At 42.0% G+C, this 19302-nt stretch overlaps 1 protein-coding gene across 2 annotated transcripts; it reads left to right on the top strand.

Annotated features, from left to right (window-relative positions):
- The first annotated feature begins 590 nt into the window (after nt 1–590).
- On the top strand, nt 591–8832 carry ZNF397 (zinc finger protein 397). Of its 2 annotated transcripts, none has more exons than XM_081148141.1 (4): nt 591–690; nt 1881–2374; nt 2641–2779; nt 5078–8832. In XM_081148141.1, the coding sequence occupies exons 2-4, from the start codon at nt 1961–1963 to the stop codon at nt 6118–6120; spliced, it is 1596 nt and encodes a 531-aa protein (XP_081004267.1). In that variant the 5' UTR covers nt 591–690; nt 1881–1960; the 3' UTR covers nt 6121–8832. The 2 variants fall into 2 exon arrangements, with proteins under 2 accessions (XP_081004267.1, XP_081004268.1); XM_081148142.1 differs by lacking the exon at nt 591–690 and adding an exon at nt 802–849.
- Nucleotides 8833–19302: the final 10470 nt, after the last annotated feature.

The following is a 19302-nucleotide window of genomic DNA, read 5'->3' as shown; positions in this document are numbered from 1 at the left end:
TTTCTATCTCTCTCTCTCTCTCCTCCCTTCCTCTCTCCGAAACCAATAAAGATGTATTTTTTAAAAAAATTAATTTAAATCCTAAGATTTCATGCCAGCTAGGGTCCGGTGAAAAATGGGAAAGCCCCAGGTGAGAGGGGCGGAGTCTGGGAAGGCGGGTCCTCGGGCGCGGGGGCTTCGGGGCTGACCCCAAGCCGCTGGGCTCTGGACAGTGCCCCGGCCGGGACCTGGGACAGTACCGCTGCGGCACAGAGGAGCCGTGTACAGGGCTGTTACTTCCCGCTCAGCCTGTTTCTCCGCGTGTTTACTTTTGTCAGAGACCCTGGGAGAGCGCGAGAAATACAGCAAAATACCGATACGTTTCTGAGACGTCGCCGGTGGGACGAATCGGGAGTGACGCGTCGCCGAGTCCGACGGGCCGAGGTGGAGGAGGTGGCGGGGAGGGGCGGCCTCTCCCGGCGACCGCTCCGCGCACCTCGGCCCGGGCCGCCCCGCCCCGCCCCTCACGGCCGCGGGCGCCGAGGGCGGGCGGTGGGGAGAGCAGCGCCGCCCATTGGCCGCCCGCGAGCGGCGGGCGGAAGGAGGCTCGGGAGGACTCGCGGGCGGACAGCCGCGGGGGCGCACTTCCGGTCTTTGTGGCTCGCCGCTCGGGGCCGGCGGCGCCTTCCCTGCCCGCTCCTGGGCTCTGCGGTGAGGGACGCGGGCCCCGGGGCGGGGGGAGGGGGGGAGGGGAGGGCGCGCAGCCGGGACGGCGGGCCGGGCGGGGAGGAGCCCCGCTCCTCGGGCCCCGGTCTGCTTGCGCCCTGGGGCGCCGGTGAGGCCAGCCCGCGAGTCCCTGCTTTCCAGCGGGTAGGGCACCGACTCCCCCACCGCCCTGATTTTGCAAATGTTGTGGTTTAACCGGGATATAAAAATAGAGAAGCCAGTGCGTCCGAGCTGATTAATAAACCACAGATTTGTAGCCTCAATAATCTCTAAAGCTAATGGTAGTGGTAGGGTTAGATTTTACTGTCCTGATGCAGGGACATCCCTCCCATCGATATTCCCCCGTCCTAAAATCAGATCGTGTTTGATCTATATCAGGAAACTTAAAAATACTTACTCCAGATATTCTAAGCTTCTGTAGAGCTGAGATTGACCTTTTCACTTCCGTGCCTCTATATCTGACATGGTTTTGAACACACGGTACGCATTTGACAAATGCTTCTTGATTATTCCTGGGTAGACTCATTTGTTCAGGAGCAAAAACCTTTCTATCCTAATACCGGGCTCACGACAGCTTCCATAGTAAGTTCCTCAGTGTTTGTTGAAGAAATTCAGTGACTACCAAAATTGATCAAATGGCAAATATCCAATAATATTCTTATTTAAGTCAAATGTCAAATACTGTTTAATATGCATTTTAAAAAATGGTTTACTACCTTAAATGAATCAACAGTGCCATAGATAGGTCATTAAAAATATATTTAATGTCAGCATTATTAAATTCTAGCTAGATACTGTTACCCTTGGAGTCTGAGGCTTATAACGTTATTAAAGAGGGAGTTCTGCAAGTTTTACATACACCTTAAAGACATTTTTCTCCTCGATGAGTGAGAGTTGAATGAGAATTTAAAAGGAAATTTCTCAGTGTGTGACTCACGTTAATACTGCATTCCTTTGCTTCTAAAATAATTTCTTACAGAATTAGTGGTCGAAATTCTACAAAATAGGAGACAGTGAAAGACATGAATGATTTTTAGTTTGTCACTTGATTATTATTTACTTACAGTCTCAAACTTGCTCCCTTTCAATATGTTCCTGGGATCACCGATGTTTATTGTAAGTTCTTCGAGTGTTTTTTCACTGCTATCAGTTAACAGTGCTCTTTTTTCCTTCAGAAAGAAGAGATTACTGAAAGAATTTCTGAAGTAGAGTACCCCGTTGAAGTGAGCTTTTTGATCATCTGTTTCAGGCCAGAATGGCTGTAGAATCCAGAGCAGTTTCAACCCTGCTACGTCACACTCCTCAGGAACAAGAACTGATACTAGTGAAAGTAGAAGAAAGCCTGTCCTGGGGTCAGAAATTAAAGCAGAAGGGGAGTACCCGATCCTGCCAAGAATTGTTTCGCCAGCAATTCAGAAAGTTTTGCTACCAGGAGACACCTGGGCCCCGAGAGGCTCTGGGCCGACTCCAGGAGCTTTGCTATCAGTGGCTCATGCCAGAGTTGCACACAAAGGAGCAGATCCTAGAACTGCTGGTACTAGAGCAGTTCCTGAGCATCCTGCCTGAGGAGCTGCAAGTCTGGGTTCAGCAACATAGTCCAAAGAGTGGCGAGGAAGCTGTGACTCTGTTGGAGGATTTGGAGAGGGAATTTGATGATCCAGGGCAGCAGGTGGGAACAGGGAGATGCAATATGTTGTGGGAAAAGGAATTTATAAACTAGAACATGTGGCATCATCCTAACAGTAGGATGAAAATTTATCTCTAGTGAACCATACCCCTGAAGTGACTACTAGGGCCATGCCCATCTCTACCCTTAAGTAGTTATTTTTCCCCTATCCCTCATCCCCAGAGGTGTCTTTGTTAACCTCTGCGATTTTTACTGAACATTTCCCTAGGGATTTCCTCACCATACTAACCATATTTTACTGATTTCAGGTCCGAGCTAGTCCACAAGGACCAACAGTACCATGGAAGGATTTGACATGTCTTGGAGCATCCCAAGAATTAAACATCCAACTCCAGCCTTTAAAGGCACAGCTGAAACCTTGGGAACCTTGCCTTTCCTTGCAAAGTGGTAAGAAATAGAAACTCATCTGGAAACTATCAGTTAGGCCTCTGGCTTTGAGGATACAGTATTAATTGCATTTTACAAACATGCCGCATGTAAGCCTCGCCTTTATTATTCTAGGCCAGAGAGGCTCACTTCTGCAGTTTTGTATTCAGCTACCCTCACAAATTGCAGTCAGGCCTCCTTGTGTCAGCTTCCCTGTCATTTATTTACTTATTTCTTCATTATATACCTTACCTGGGTACTAATACACATCTGGTATGGTTATAGACACTGGGTCTCTATCTTCGAGGAACTTTCAGGTCTAGGTAAGGGTGGTGGACAGCAAAAAGGCAATTGCAGTATAGTATAGTACATTATAGAATAAAAGTAGGCACTGGGTACTATGGGGGCACATAAAGGCATCTATCCCAACCTTAGAGCTTCAAGGAATACTTCTTGAAGGAAGAGACATCTAAGCTAAGACTTGAACTATAAGTAGGAAAAGGCCAGGTAAATAGGTGGGAGGAGGAGTATCCCAAGCTAAAGGGAAAAACTGTCTCAACACTTCTGACACTGATGTATGAGGTTTTTCCTCACATTAAGCAGTTCTGACACTAACTCCCCAGAATTAGTGCACACCTCACAGGTTAAGGTTTCAGTCCCACAAGACTGGCCCCCCACTTCAGATGCCAATTGCATGTAATGCATCCCAGGTTACCCACACTTCTGATTTTTTGTGAATTGGCAGTTCCACAACCCCCTTCTCAGATTTCATAATTTGCTATAATCACTCGCAGAACTCAGGGAAATACTTATTATAAAGGATACAGATGAACTAGTGGTACATAGGATAAAGTCAAGAAGCGTCCTGAGTGCAGGGGCTTCTATAGCTGTGAAGTTCGGGGTGCCATTCTCCTGGCACTTGGATGCATTCACCATACTGGAACTTCTCTGAACCCCTTTGTTGAAAGTTTTTATGGAGGTTTCATTACATGGGCACAACTGATTAAGTCATTGGCCATTAGTGATTAGCTGACTCAATCTCCAGCCCTTATCCCTGAAGGTCAGAAGATGGGGCTGAAAGTTCCAACCCTCTAATCACTTGGTTGGCTGGTCATTATTAAAAACGGAGCATGTGGATAGGATTTGAGGATGATACTCAGGTTTAGTCTTAAACAGCTTGGTTAGTGGACCTATTCATATAAATGGAAAACATAAGGGAAAAAACACATTGATGATGTGTTTAGTTTGGGACATTGTGGTGCTTGTGAAATATTCACAAGTAATATTCCCAATTAGCATTGGCTGTGAGTCTGGAGTTTAAGAGAGAAAACTGGGATAGAATTGGGGATCTGATAAGCCTACAACATAAGTACATTAGTAACTGAAGTCTAAGGTAGACAGTTTGTACAGTGGGGATACATGAGCACTCAGAACAAAATTTGAAGGAACTCTTGTTTGAGTGATTGGCCTTGAATCTAAGAAGGAACAGCCACAGAAACCAGGCTAACATAGCTATTTGTAGAAGGAACGTGCTGTCCAGTGTCAGTGCTACAGAGAGGCCAACTAAGTAAGACCCATAAAGTATCCATTAAATTAAGCAGCTATGAAGTTGGTGACCTTGATGAGAGTGTATGGGGATGGGGCAAGGACCATGTGTAAGGCAAAAACCAGATTGCAGAATGGAGATGAGTATACACCGCCTTAAGAACCTTTACTCTGAATGGAAATAAGGTTTCATGAGGAAGATGTATAGGCAAGGAGCCTGACTTTAAAAAATAAGAGCAACTTGAGCTCATTTAAAATGCTGATGGACAGCCCTGGCCTATGTAGCTCAGTTGGTTAGGCATCATTCCATGCACCCAAAGATTGCTGGTTCTATTTCTGGTCAGGGTACATTCCCCAGGTTGTGGGCTCAATCCCTGGTAGGGGCTTGCAGAAGGCAGTTGATCCATGCTTTGCTCTCACATCGATGTTTTTCTCTCTTCCCTCTCCCTTCTCTCTCTAAAAATCAATTTTAAAAAATTTTTAAATGCTGATGGACAGGAAGGAGACCATGGAGAAAAAGGTTGAAAATATTAGGAAAGGAATAGTAATAGGTAACTAATCCGTTGAAGTCTCAGAGGAGGCAAGTAAGGATAAACTGCAAAGTGTAGATGTAGGCCCCAGTATTAGAAAGGAGGAAGGACCCTGTTATGACCAGATTAATGTGGACAGTGACACCTTTTGTGGGTAGAAGCATCTGTTTTCTCTCACATAGGAAGTAAGTATTGAGAGTGACTGGAGAAATTAAAAACCTGTTTTTTGCTATTATCATTTCAGATTGTGAGAACAATGAATCAGCGACAAAGAAGGACATTTCAGGAGAAAAAGCAGGACTTCCCCAGGAACTTTCATTCGGAGGAGTTAGTGAATATGAAAACAGTTTAGAGTGGCAGCAAGGAAGTGCTTCGGGGGAGAAATTAGGAAGATCCCCTTCCCAGGGAGGCAGTTATAGTCAAGTAATCACACACAAATCTCTAGGGAAGAGATACCATCATGAGCCTCAAAGAAGCCTGATTCTAAGTACAAACTCTGTAACATATCAGAAAGTTCCTACAGAAGAGAGACCTTATAGATGTGATGTATGTGGGCACAGCTTTAAACAGCATTCTTCTCTAACCCAACATCAGAGAATCCATACCGGAGAAAAGCCCTATAAATGTAACCAGTGTGGGAAGGCCTTTAGTTTGAGATCGTATCTTATTATTCATCAGAGAATTCATAGTGGTGAGAAAGCATATGAATGTAGCGAATGTGGAAAAGCCTTCAATCAGAGCTCGGCCCTCATCAGACACCGGAAAATTCATACCGGTGAGAAAGCTTGTAAGTGTAACGAATGTGGCAAAGCGTTCAGTCAAAGCTCCTATCTCATCATCCATCAAAGAATTCATACTGGTGAGAAACCCTATGAGTGCAATGAGTGTGGGAAAACCTTTAGCCAGAGCTCAAAGCTTATTAGACACCAGCGAATTCATACAGGAGAGAGACCTTATGAATGTAATGAATGTGGGAAAGCTTTCAGGCAGAGCTCAGAGCTGATAACCCATCAGAGAATACACAGTGGAGAGAAGCCCTATGAATGTAATGAGTGTGGAAAAGCCTTCAGTTTGAGCTCAAACCTCATTAGACATCAGAGAATTCATAGTGGAGAAGAACCTTATCACTGTAATGAGTGTGGTAAAACATTCAAAAGGAGCTCAGCCCTTGTTCAGCATCAGAGAATCCACTCTGGGGATGAAGCTTATATATGTAATGAATGTGGGAAGGCTTTCAGGCACAGATCAGTCCTTATGCGCCATCAGAGAGTCCACACTATAAAGTAACTTGTGAATACAATGAATATTGTAAATACTTCAGTCAGATTTATATCTTTGCTAGCAGAAGGGTTTACTTGGAGCAAGACTCCATGAAGGTTGTAAACTAGGCCTCGAGTCAGTCTAACTTTATGCAGCATTTCCCAGCGCATAGGCATATTGTCCGTTGAAAGCTTTTCCTGGGACTAGTCAGAACAGCAGATGGAAGAATCATTGCTTCCAGCTTTTCTACTATTAGGAATACTCAGGAAATACGAAAAATGGAACTATTACATTAAAACCTCACTTTCCATGAGAATGCCATGAAGAGGGTACAGCAATCCAGGCTCTGTCACTGCATCTGATTGCTGGTGTGCCAGGTTTGGGGGATGGTGTGGACAGTATGCAGGACATTTAGTCTCGGGGAATGCAAAAATTTTACTGATCAAGTAGGAACAGTGACAGGACAGATGGGGATAAATAGTTTTGTCAGTGATTTATTGAGCCCAGGGCAGGCCAGAAATGAGATAGAAGAATACAAATTAATTTATCCTGCAGTTACTTTTTTTGAGTGCCTGCTTTGTGCCAGGAACTAGGTATGGAAAATAAAGACAATCTTTTCAGTTTAATGGACAGGGCAAACAGGCAATTACACTGGTATGATCAGTGCTATGTCACATTAAGGAGTACCTGACCCAACCTTGGGTCAAGGAAGGCTTCTGAGAAAAATGATCTGAAGGATGAATGGGAACAATAGACAAAGGTCAGGAAGAAAGTCTGGCCCATCTGAGAAATTGAAAGTAAAAGGCCACTCTGTGGAGCATTCCTGTTGATTTCCTTTTCAAGTGGAATCAGGTCTGTAAAAGGAGTATGCATGTAGCTAGCATCCCTTAAGCAGTGCCTGTAGTAAAATCTGAACCAGTGGAAAAGCTTGTTAATACAAGTGTCCCAAAAAAATGTATACACTTTGAATTATTAAGGCAGTGTTTATTCAAATACATTTCATTTCTAAAATATAATAGAATCTACAGATATTGTGTGTATATATTTTCTGGGCGGACACCCTGTAGAAAAAGCCTGGAGTCCTTGGACCGTGGGGTGTTGAGTTTTGTCTTCGTCTGGTGTGACCCAGAAAAAGGGTTAATAGGTAGTTTCCTTGCCCTACCTGTAGGCTAGGCTAGATCTTTCATGCAGCTGGGGGTGTGAGGTCAGAAAGATACAACCTAGAAGTTAAGAATCTGTTAAGAGTTCTAAATATCCCTCTCCCAGACATAAGGTCATCTTTGGTTCTTAAGACTGACAAAGCTGCTGTGGATTTCTCCCAACTCCCAAGGCTCTGGGTCAGAAGCTGCTATGGCCACCATATCATTTGTTTTGCAGACTGAACTCCCACAGTTCCTAGTGCACTCTCTTGGGCTCAGGTGCTAAAACAAGTTATTCAGTTGCTGGGTCTGTGACTTATTTTCTAGGCACCTCACACATGTTCAGTTTTGTCTTATATCAGCAGTATTCAGTCTCTTGTGAATTTTGTTAAAAACAATGGTAAAGGGAAATGACAACAGAAAGTAACAGTCATTGCCCATCCAGAGACTACCCTCTTCTGAGGGACCCAGCAGGAAAAGTATCCCTAGGCTGGTACTTCTCAGGGCAATGTGGAAAGGTGTATAGGCTAGTCAGCAACAGAAAAAAAACACATTATTCAAAATACCTAATAGATTGGCGTTACTAACACACCTTACCAAAAATACAAATCTATGGGAATCTAGGATCTTGTTCATAGGAAAAGAGTTTTCATGAGGATAAATAGAGAAGTAGTGCTCCAGTTGGGGCATATACAGATGAGCATGTACTAACCAGTGGGAATGGCTGGAGGGCTAACTGCCCATGCATAGAGAGAATGAGAAAAAAGGGATAGAATCATTTGGGAAAATGTAACAAATAGTAAGAGCTATTCAACTCTTATTTTCTTCCACAGAGAAAGACCTAAACTGAAAAGGGTAGGACAAACTAAGTGGGAATGATATGACATATATTACAAAAAGGAGATATTCTTTATTATATAGAGTTCTTACACAGATTGATAAGAAACGTAATAGGTGCTTGTTAGGGCTTTGTATATATGTACTAGTTATTTCTCACACAGCCCATGTTTTACAGATGAGGAAATGAAGGCTTAGGATCATGGCTTACTCGATGTCATAGAGCTAAAAAGTGGTGAGTTTAGACTTTGAACCCAGGCAGTAGGAATCCAGAACCCTTCTGTGGAGTGATTCCTCTAGACTGTCTCCCCAGGAAAAAGTAGCAATAGAAAAAAATGTTTCTTAAATAGGCAAATCACAAAAGGATAAATATCAGTGGACACTAAGTGTTCAGCCTTGCTAGAATTAAAAATGTACTATAAAAAGCAAGAGTTGAGATGGCAATTTTTTTGTCCCTCATAAAACTAACAAAAATTCAGGGAAATTGGGACTCTAATGTTGCAAGTGAGATGTGGATACTATCTCTGGCAATCAATACCAGAAGCCTTAAGAATTGCCTTTTGACTTTAAAATTCTACCTGTAAATGTATGCTTCAGAAACCATCATGAATGTATACAAAGTCTTAAAAGCTGTTAAAAATGATGTTGATATTAAATGACAAAGCATTAATATCTTAAGTAAAAATAAAAGAATTATGTACAGTATTATTCCATGTAAAATATATTTATGCATTAAAAATACTGGAAGTATATAATCTTAAAATGCTGTAATGGTTATCTCTGGGTGATAAGATTATAGGTGATTTAGTTTTTTCTTGTGCTTTCTGTGTCTTCCAAATTTTCTTGCAATAAATATCTAAAACTTCTAAAATTAGAGAAAAAAGGATTTAAAAGGGAGTGGAAGCCCAGGATAGTTCAGAAAGATTAAGAAAAGCACATACTTTCCATAGCATCTCTGTCCCTTCCAAGTCCTGGGAGATTAACTAGTTAACTCTGATCTGTGACTTCCTCATTGATAAATGACAATGGCAGACATACCCATCTCACACTAATGTATACAAAATGTCTTCTGCAAATTATTAGTCTGCAAATATGAACTATTTGCATGAAGGAGATTTTTTTTAAATATGTTTTTATTGATTTTTAGAGAGAGTTTAAGGGAGAAGGAGAAAGAGAAATATCCATCAGCTGCCTCTTGCACACCCCCTACTGGATGAAGCCCACAACCGCAGTATGTGCCCTGACCGGAATCAGCCAGCAACCTCTGGTACACAGGATGACACCCAACCAAGTCACAGCAGCCAGGGCATAAAGGAGATTTATAGTTGAGAAAAGGAATAGCCTTGAAGTGGAGACCTTTGTTCTTGCTAGTTTTTTTCCATTAATTCTGCAGCTGTAAGCAAGTCACCTGACAATTCTAGACCCTCAGTTTAATGGAACTGAAGTAGGTGATCTCTTAAAGTTTCAAATTGCTACATGTTTATGAAACAGAGGGCACCGATATAAGCTAGATGTCAAAGGTAATTATTTTTTCCTTCATAAGCTTTGCTGGAGTAAAAGTAATTCATGCCTTTCCCTTTTGCTTAGGGCCTTGTTTCTCTTGGTATAGAGGCAGTCCAGAGGGGGAACAATGTTGACCTTAAATAGATCTTGCACAACAGATTCACAGATTTTAAAAGATAATGTGCAGTTTAGACAAAATACTTAATATCAGTTTCCTACCTCTTCTCCCTTCTCATCTTCCATCTCCCTTCAATTAATACTGTCTAGCTGACTGGAAATTTAAGCAAATCTGACCTTGGTCTCTCCAAGCTCCCCTGTGAATTCCTTTGCTTCTCTTGCCCCATAAAGTGAATCCTCAGACCAAGGGGGGTTGTCAGGTATAATAATTTTCCATGCAGAAGGACTGTCCTGGAAAACATTTCTGCAAAATCAGGAGGAAAGGTGAGCCCTGTGGGCAGACCCCATTTATACCCACCCACCTCTTGCTTTTTGATGGGCCAGCACCAGATACTGCTACTCAAACTTTGTCTTTGGCAGCTGTCTTGTCGTCTTGACACATGATCACAGATCTAAAGGGTCATGGGATTTTTTTCTGCACAAGTGTTTCTACTGAGAACCGCTGAGAGAGGAGAGGAAGGCATGGCAGTTGCCCACGCTCTTATTCTCAAACGTGAAGAAGTGTCCTGATTCTGGTGGGCACAAATGTGTGTGTGTTTCAAAAGGCTAGTTGTTCTCATTCCCATGGTCTTTCAACCACAGTGCAGGCCCAGGTGTTCCCTCAATTTTGTGACTTCACCTGGTGAACTGCTGCCCCAGGGACTAGCTGCCAGTTTCCAGACACTTTTTGGCCCAGGGAATAAAAGCATAATACCAATTCCCTGACTTCTTCCCACAACTCCTTCCCCCATTCTCCTAGCACATCTCCACTCACGTTATTGTGCTCCCTGCTCCTGAATGAATAATTTCAAAGCAAAACTTAAAACTCAGATTTTACAGCAATACACCTTGCATTACATTCTAATACTAAAAAGAAGTGTAAATGTTAAAATTGGTTACTAAAAATGATTTACCAAACAAGATTTTTACCAAAGAATATTAGAGTTGGGATAAAAAAAACTAATAGAAAGTACTTCAAAATATTAATGTTCCTATGGGTAGTGGGATTGTAGGTGATTTATACTTTCTCATTTTCTGTATTATCAACACTTACAATTAATTCACAATCAGGAAAAAACTATTAAGTGATATTAAAAACATGAAATCATACGATTGTCATCTGTAAGAAAAAGCAACTCTATCCATTTGAAGTCTTTGGACTTCTGATTTATCTCACTGATAATCCCACAACCTTTGGACACAAGACTCCCTACCAAGTTCACCAACCCTCTTACTCACAACAGCTTTGATCACTAAGTCTTCTGAAGTGACAGTACCTGGAAGAGAAATCGGAACATCTTAGAAAAGGAATCAAACTTTCTCTTAGGTATCAATTGCCTTCAACAATTAATTAAACTAGCAGAGTTGAGTTTTGAGGAATCTGAGGGGGTAATTAAATATTCATTGGCCTCAAGTAGCTTAGCACCCAGAAGCTTGGTGATGAGGGGAGGGAACAAGGAATGAATAGTGGGGCATGGGAACACACACCTCATTCCTGTGTTCCTGTCAGCTTCCCATTTCCTGGGTTCCAGGGTCATAGGACACAGACAGTCCAGTCCCAACTGTCCCTCTACCCTCCAGTGTGTTCTTTCCTTAGTGCACATACATGCCTTTTTCCATACAACACACCAGTCTTCTGTCACACTAATTCTCCTGAGTACTTCAAGATCTCTTAGCTCACTCTGGGTCTGGGATAGGCTACCAACTCAGTGATCATAAATAGGAAGGGAGAAACCAACACATGTCCTGGCTTCTGAACCAGGGTGTATAATACCAATTCCTGCCAGAGAGAAGAGTCCTGATGAAGGGACATCTTCAGATTCTCTCCATGCCATTATACATGCTATAACCTCTGCCTGTAATACTCTCTTCCTTCTTGCCTTGATCTGGCTAACTTCTACCCACATTTTACATCTCAACTCAGATTTCATCACATCCAAGAAGCCTTTAGTGACTCATAGACGAGGTTAGGAACGCCTGCCATGTATTTCAACAGAATCCTGGATTTATCCTACCAAAGATATATCCCATTAGCCCTTAACTCTGGGAGGGCAATGGCCATGTCTTCCCCTATGGCTGACACATAGCAAGTTCTCAATAAATAAGTAGACCTCAACTGACCTCAGCAGGAAGCTCAGGGCTGAGGACAGAACTGGCAAGGGGGGCAGAATGAGCTATAATTCCCCAGATACTACTAAAATCCAGGGCATAACTCAACATTTCAGATAACCAAATAACTCAGCACATGACCCCAACTACCAAATGTACCAATGCTCTTGTTAGGCAGGGATACTTGCCATTGGAGGCATCACCTCTTAGTCCATCTTATATGGAGCTCTTTCAGGATCTCTGCCCCAATCCTGCACTTACTGTGAAGGTGCCCATTCAACACTTAAACATTTTTGTGTGGAGCTACTCTTAAAGTATTGAACTAGGCTGGAAGGACAGGAACTGTGCTCTCGGGAAACTTCTATCTTCTGTAGAATCTCATCCCAAAGTGAATTCCTTGTACAGTGGTACCTCGGTTTTCTAATGTAATCCGTTCCGGAAGACTGTTCAAGTTCTGACAACTAGACCTTAGCGTCTTGTACTCAGCAGAAGCTGTGTGGCATGTTTGGCTTCTGAGGTGTGTTCAAAAACCGAAGCATGTACTTTCAGGTTTACGGAGTTCATAAAGCGAAACGTTCATCAATGGAGACATTCAAAAACCGAGGTACCACTATATTTAACAATTGTACAGCTCGTACCCACAGTTAAACTTTGGTGTGAGTTCTCTGATGCTGCATAAGGCCTGACCTATGCCTAAATGTTTTCCTACATTCACTACATGGATTCTCTGGTGCTGAGGGCTGAGCTCCGATTGAAGGATTTTCCATATTCATTACATTCATAAGGTTTCTGTCCAATGAATTCTTTGATGTTCAATAAGGCTTATTTGATGTTCAATAAGGCTTTTGATGTCCAAAAGCCTTACCACATTCAATACATTCATAGCCTTTGTCTCCAGTGTGAATTTTCTTTTGCTGAATAAGGGCTGAGCTTCAGCTGAAAGCTTTCCCACATTCACTACATTCATAAGGTTTCTCTCCAGTGTGAATTCTCTGATGCCTGATGAGCTCTGAGCTGCCCCTAAAAGCTTTTCTACATTCACAACATTCATAGGGTTTTTTCTACTATGAATTATCTGATGTCTAACAAGGTGTAAGCTCAAACTAAAGGCTTTGCCACATTCTTTACATACATAAGTTCTCTCTCCAGTATGAATTCTCTAATGTCTAATCATCTTTGAGCTCTGGCAAAAAGTTTTCCAACAGTCAAAGCACTCATAGAGCTTTCCCCCAGTGTGAAATCTCTGTTGTGTTATAACATCTGAGTTCAGACTGAGACTTCCTTCACTTTCATCACATTCAAGGACATTCTCTTCTGTGGAGATTTTCTTGTTGAATGTTGCCAGACTAAATGTCTTTCCTGGGAAGAGAGCTGATTCATTTTGTTCCTTGCATCATTTCCTTTTGGCTTCTTAAAGTTGTCCAGACCTCCCAAAGCTTCTTCAATTATCTGTCCTGAAGGGGTTTTCCCAGGGAATCTTCCTGGGGATATCACAGCTGCTGATGCTACACATTCAATAATTTCTTGCTTTGCTGTCAATACTTTGCCAGCCAGCAGTATGCCACCTAAAAATGTGAATAGAAAATGCAAATGTCATTTGCTCCCCATGTCAGGAGAAAGAAATCTATTATATCAGGAACAGAAAATAAACCAAATGAAATAGGTATTTACCTATTAGGAGGAAACGCTTTAAGACTAGCTTTCCAATCTAGAATTTAGAGAAGTGGCCTAGAGTAGTGAGAGGTGGCTCCCTCAGTAAGGCAGACATAGAATGAGAGTCATCACTGGAGAGGAGGGATGGCATATAGGGAGACATTAGTTAGAGGAGATGTTGATAAACAGGGGTAGCAGTGAGCCACCAGGAGTTAGGAGTCAATCCTGGGTGAGAGGAGAATATGCATTTTAAGTAATGAGGGAAAAGAAAAGGTGATAAGGAATAATTATGAAAAAGATGTCTAAGAGTCTTCAATCAGTGATAAAAGCAGGAGAGCAAAAGATACAATTAAAAAATGCTTTTGGGGTTGGAATTGGACAGAAGTAGGTGGGCAGAAACTAAAACACAGTAAGGCAATTGCGGGTTCTGGCAGGATCTAAGTTGGTCAAATAATTATAAGCAAATAGAATAAGATATGCAGAGCATGAGAAAAGGAATACTGTGGGCTCCTGGCTCATAGTGGGGTCATATGGGAGCCTTACATATCACTTTCTATGTATAAATGGTCAAAGAAGGTGGATGGAAACAAGAAGCCAATGTGACAGCCTGGAGCCAAACCTTCAGCCCTCACACAACATGCCCCTCGTTTCTAGATTTCCAGTAACTCAGAATAGGGGACTACTACAGGATGACTGAGGAGACTTGAATTATTTTGAAGTGGGAATATCTGAAAAACTGTTAACTCACATTCATCCTCCCCCAAATCCCCTAAACACATATGCCTCATAGATCAGGAAACTGAGGTTCAGCGACGCTAATCGCCTATGTAAGGCCATACAATTATTAAACAGTAGAGTCAGAATTCAAACAGAGATGCTTAACATCAAGGCCTGCACTTTTCTGTAGGCCATCTGCCTGCCCTACTGGAAGGAAGCAGGGCTGCAGTTGCACTGAAACAAAAAATAATTTAAAAATCATTTTTATTTGGCTTTGGAAAACTCATGTTTTTATATAAAGAGAAATACTTCTTTTTGAGTTCACAACACTTAAAATGCAGCAATAAAGTCTCACAGTGATTACCTGACCAAAGCAGAGAGCTGACTGGCTTCTCTTACTCTTTCCTTGCCAGAAATTACAGATGGACAGCGTCACCTCTTAGATTTGGACAGAACACTGAAATTCACACTATCCTTGGATCTTAAACAGAATTTTAAATTAATCAAGGCTGTGCTTGTTCAAAAAGGGAAAAGTTATGAAAAGATATATTAGCATATAACAAAGACAGAAGAAGAATAAGCAGCAAATTGGTTAATGTCAGAGGACAACTTAATGAGAAAGTTTCTGAAAGTAGTAAATAGGTCAAATTATACAAAATGCAAATTATAAAGGGTATAAAGTGGCAATAAAATTGTGTAGGGACAAAATCAGAGCTGTGAAAATTAGAGCTGCAATGTAAATTATAGGAGTTAAAATACCTGTTCAAATTCTGTTAAGCATATGAAGTCAAATTATGGCGCCATAGAAAAACCTTGACCTTAGATGTATAAATCATGGTGAAATCAAGGTTTTTAATTTTTTAACTATATACTTATACAAAAATATTAGAATAAACAGTTAACTGGAATAATTCCTAGGAATGGCAAATAGAGATTAAAAGTAGAATGAGAAATGATCACTCAGCCCAGCCAGGCGTGGCTCAGCGGTTGAGCGTCGACCTAGGATCCAGGCGATCAGGGTTCGATTCCCGGTCAGGGCACATGCCGGGGTTGTGGATTTGATCCCCAGTCGGGGGCGTGCGGGGGGCAGCTGAACGATGACTCTCTCGTCATTGACGTTTCTATCTCTCTCTCCCTCTCCTTTCTCTCTGAAATCAATAAAGATATATTAAAAAAAAGAAATGATCACTCAAATATTTAGAAATACTGGTACAGAAGTAATCCAAATAACCTAATTAATATCTTCCAAGAATGAGCGCTAATTCACAATCAAGCCTAAAGTCTGGAGGCTGGAGGGTGTACGGATTACAAGAGATGCTTTGGGAGACAAATAAGCCACAGGTTTCTCTTTAGAAGAGGTCTTCTATATAACGCCCCCTCCCCCAGTCATCTTCCTACCTGCTCAACGACCTGTATGTCTAAAACACTTTTAACTAGGGACATGGCTTTTAACTGCACATTGACAAATATGCTTTTAGCCTTAATACTATGTAGATGATGCTCCACTGCCTGCCCAGATCCCTTTTACCTATATGGTGCCTTCTTCCCCCAGCTGCTATGAGTATTGGTTCCTAACTACCCACAACTGCCCCCTTTCTCTGGAGAGGTGCCCTGGCTAATGAGAGTGACCTGGCCCAGAAAGTTACTTTCATCCTCACCACCACCCGCACCTCCTGCACCTCATGAAGGGACAACGTGCCAGTGCAGTTATGCTCCAAGGGGTCCCCCAACCTCCTATGATTTAGGCCAAGGCCAGTTTTACCCAAGACCATGTCATTGCTTGATCTTTTCCCTTCTTAAGCCTGCTTTTCTCTCTCCATTGTAGATTTCTCCTGAAGAGCATGCCCTCAATAAATTACTGCACCCAAATCTCCACCTCAGGTTCTTCTTCCAGCAATACATACTGTTAGGCTAGTGAAGAGCCTATGGGAAAAATTACATAAAGAGCACAGGCAGTTAGAAATGTGAACTAAGCAAGATTTGATACATCTGAAAGTCAGATTGAAGATGGGGAGGGGGATGACATCGCCAAGGGAGACCCTGTGGGAAATAAACAGAATTGTGAAATACTGATGTTTGGGTGTGAAGAGGAAGAGCAAATAGAGGAGCTGCTCAGAGAAGGAGAGTCCAGATGGTTCAAACATAAAAGCCAAGAAAGCATTTCAGGAGAGGGAACCAGATGCAACAGAGAGCTAGAGGAGGGTGGGTGAGAACTTAGGTGAATTGGATCTAGGAGGAAGGGCAGAAGGGCCAGGGAGAGCTTTACCTGTGGAATGTCCTTGTCAGGGTTTAAGACAGTGTATGTATGGTAAGGCACCGAGAATACATAATAATTACTTTTAAGAAATGTGATAGTGCAAGAAGGAAAAACGGAGGGCACTGGTTGGATGAGCTAATAGGATTAAAGATGTTTGTTTTTTAAGGATATTGGAGACCTAATTTTATTTGTAGAAAAATATAAAGTGTGAGTGGGAAGAGAAACTGATGATAGAAAAAAAGAGAGATAGCTGATGGGGAGAGAATGAGACTGGATAAGCAGGTGGAATTATCTCAGAAAATAAGATGAATCACTGTAATAAAAAATGGTGCATTTTGGCCTGTGTTATTGAATGCAGAATAGCCAAAAAGTATCAGTTAGTAATGCTGACTTTAAAAGTAAATAAGTGCAGGTACAGTTTGTTGAATTTTCACCAACTAAGCACACTCATGTTACTAAAGACTGGTCTGCAGCCCCCACTGCTCAGGCCACTGAACAGGTAGGGACAACCACTGAGTGGTCTTAAGTTGTTCTTTCACAAACTATTAAACAGCATAGAAATACGGTTAATGGAAAATAAACAGTTTCTAAAACATTAATTTATTTTTAGATGTTAAACCAACCTTGTATTACTAGGATAAATTCCATTTGATCATGGTGTATAATCCTTTTTTATGTATTAATGCATTTCATTTGCTAATCTTTTATTGAGGATCGATTTTTTTTTTTTGTCTTTATTGTTGGAGATATATAGTTTTATTTTCCTCTGATGTCTTTGTCTGGCTTTGGTTCAGAGTAGTTACTAGCCCTCTCTATTTTATGGGAGAAATTGTGAAGGATTGGTATTATTCTTAAACTGTTTGATAAAGCTCATTAGTGAAGCCATCTGTGCCTGTGTCTTTCTTTGTTAGAAAAAATTTTATTACTAACTCAATTTCTTTACTTTTCATACATTTATTCAGTGTTTCTTTTTTTCAAGCAGTTTTAATAATTTGTATATGTCAAGTAATATGTCCCTTTTACTTATGTTGTGTAATGTGCTGGCATAAAGTTGTTTATATTTCCTTATACTCTTATATTTCAATAGGTTTGGTAGTGATGTCCCTTCTTCTCTGCTTTCTCCGTCTCTCTCTCGCTCTTTTTTTTGGGGGGGTATTTACAAGGAGCCAATTTTTTTAAAAAACATATCTTTACTGATTTCAGAGAGAGGAAAGGAGCGGGGGAAAACATCAGTGATGAGAGTCGTCATTGATCGACTGCCTCCTCCACGCCCCCGACTGGGTATCGAGCCCACAATCCGGGCATGTGCCCTGATCGGGAATCAAACCACAATTTCCTGGATCCTAGGTTGATGCTCAACCACTGAGCCACGCCGGGCCAGGCTCAAAGAGCCAATTTTTTTGGTTTTTCTCTATTGTTTTTCTGCTTTCTATTTCATTAACTACTATTCTAATCATTATTACTTTCTTCTGCTTTTTTGTTGTTGTTATGTTTGCTCTCCTTTTTCAAGTTTCTTCACGTAGAAGCTCAGGTTATCGATATGAGATTTTCTTTTCGGTATAAGCATTTTATAAGGACAGCAGTCATTGGATCAGGGCCCACCTTAATTGCGTATGACCTCATCTTAAATTGATTACATCTGCAAAGATCCCATTTCCAAATAAAGTCACATTTGCAGGTACCAGAGGTTAGGACTTAAACATATTTTTTCAGGAACACAATTCAACCTACAATAATGTGATAAATACAAACCAAAAGTTGTTTAAACTGTGACTTGATTTTCAGTTACTTAGAATTGAAGACTTTTCACACTGATGCCAATGACCTCATTGATTGAAGATAAAGGAAATGATCTGATCTGAATGCAACATTGAAAGTCTTGGGGAAGTCTGGTGTTTCCTGATACAAGCCTGCCCATCTCTGCCTTTTATACCTCAGTGACGCTGTTTTTAAAAAAATATATCTGCACTCACTGTTTGTGAGGGCTGGACCCAAACAAGTTCCTTACAGGGAAATCAGGGTCTCATTCATACATCCTGAATATTTCATATATTTCAAGAGGGTCTTGGGCTGGAACAAGAAGCCTTCTCCCTCTACCTTAACCATCCCTTCAGCCAGCCAACATTTTCTCATACCTGTACCTTTTTTTCCCAAGCATCGTAACCCAAGTCGCATGTCTCACCTGTCTCAATTCTCCTCCTAATTCCCCCTTTATTTCCCAAGATATTTCCAAGAATACAGTAATATCCTTCCCTACTCTGATGCTCTGCTGTCCCCCCAACTCCCCACTTCAGCTCCTCCTTTCCACCCTGGTCCTGTAGTCATAATGAGGACTGTACTGGCATGCAAACTTTTGAGAAAGAGACCCTGTGCCCTTTCTTGATGGCAGAATAGATGAAAACCAGCTTCCCAGAAACTCAGGAACTGCTGAGCATTACTTATTTTCACGGCAGTGGTATTCGAAGTGTGGTCCCAGAATCAGAAGCGGCCGGATCACCTGGAACCTGGCTCCCACCCCAGACCTACCGAGTCGGTGGGGCCCAGCACTTAGTATTTTAACAAGGTCTCCAGGGGATTCAGAGGCATTCCAGCGTTCGGGGGGGGGGGGGGGGGTGGAAACCGGAGAGGACAAGAAGAAAGTTAGAATGGAAGCACCCCAGCAAATCTAACTGAGAGATGGGGGTGGGGTGGGGTAGACAAAAGAGGTAACTAAGGAAGAACTCATTCTGTCGTCAGAAAGCCTACACTGCCCCAGGGAGTTTTCACGAAAGATGTTTTCCGACATCCCCGTCACGAACCGGGAGACGGGGCAGCGGATCCGCTCGGGCTCACCAAGTC

The sequence above is a fragment of the Miniopterus schreibersii genome (assembly GCF_964146895.1).
Source record: "Miniopterus schreibersii genome assembly, chromosome: 10".
Taxonomy (NCBI): domain Eukaryota; kingdom Metazoa; phylum Chordata; class Mammalia; order Chiroptera; family Miniopteridae; genus Miniopterus; species Miniopterus schreibersii.
This window is presented reverse-complemented; position numbering and strand designations above follow the sequence as displayed.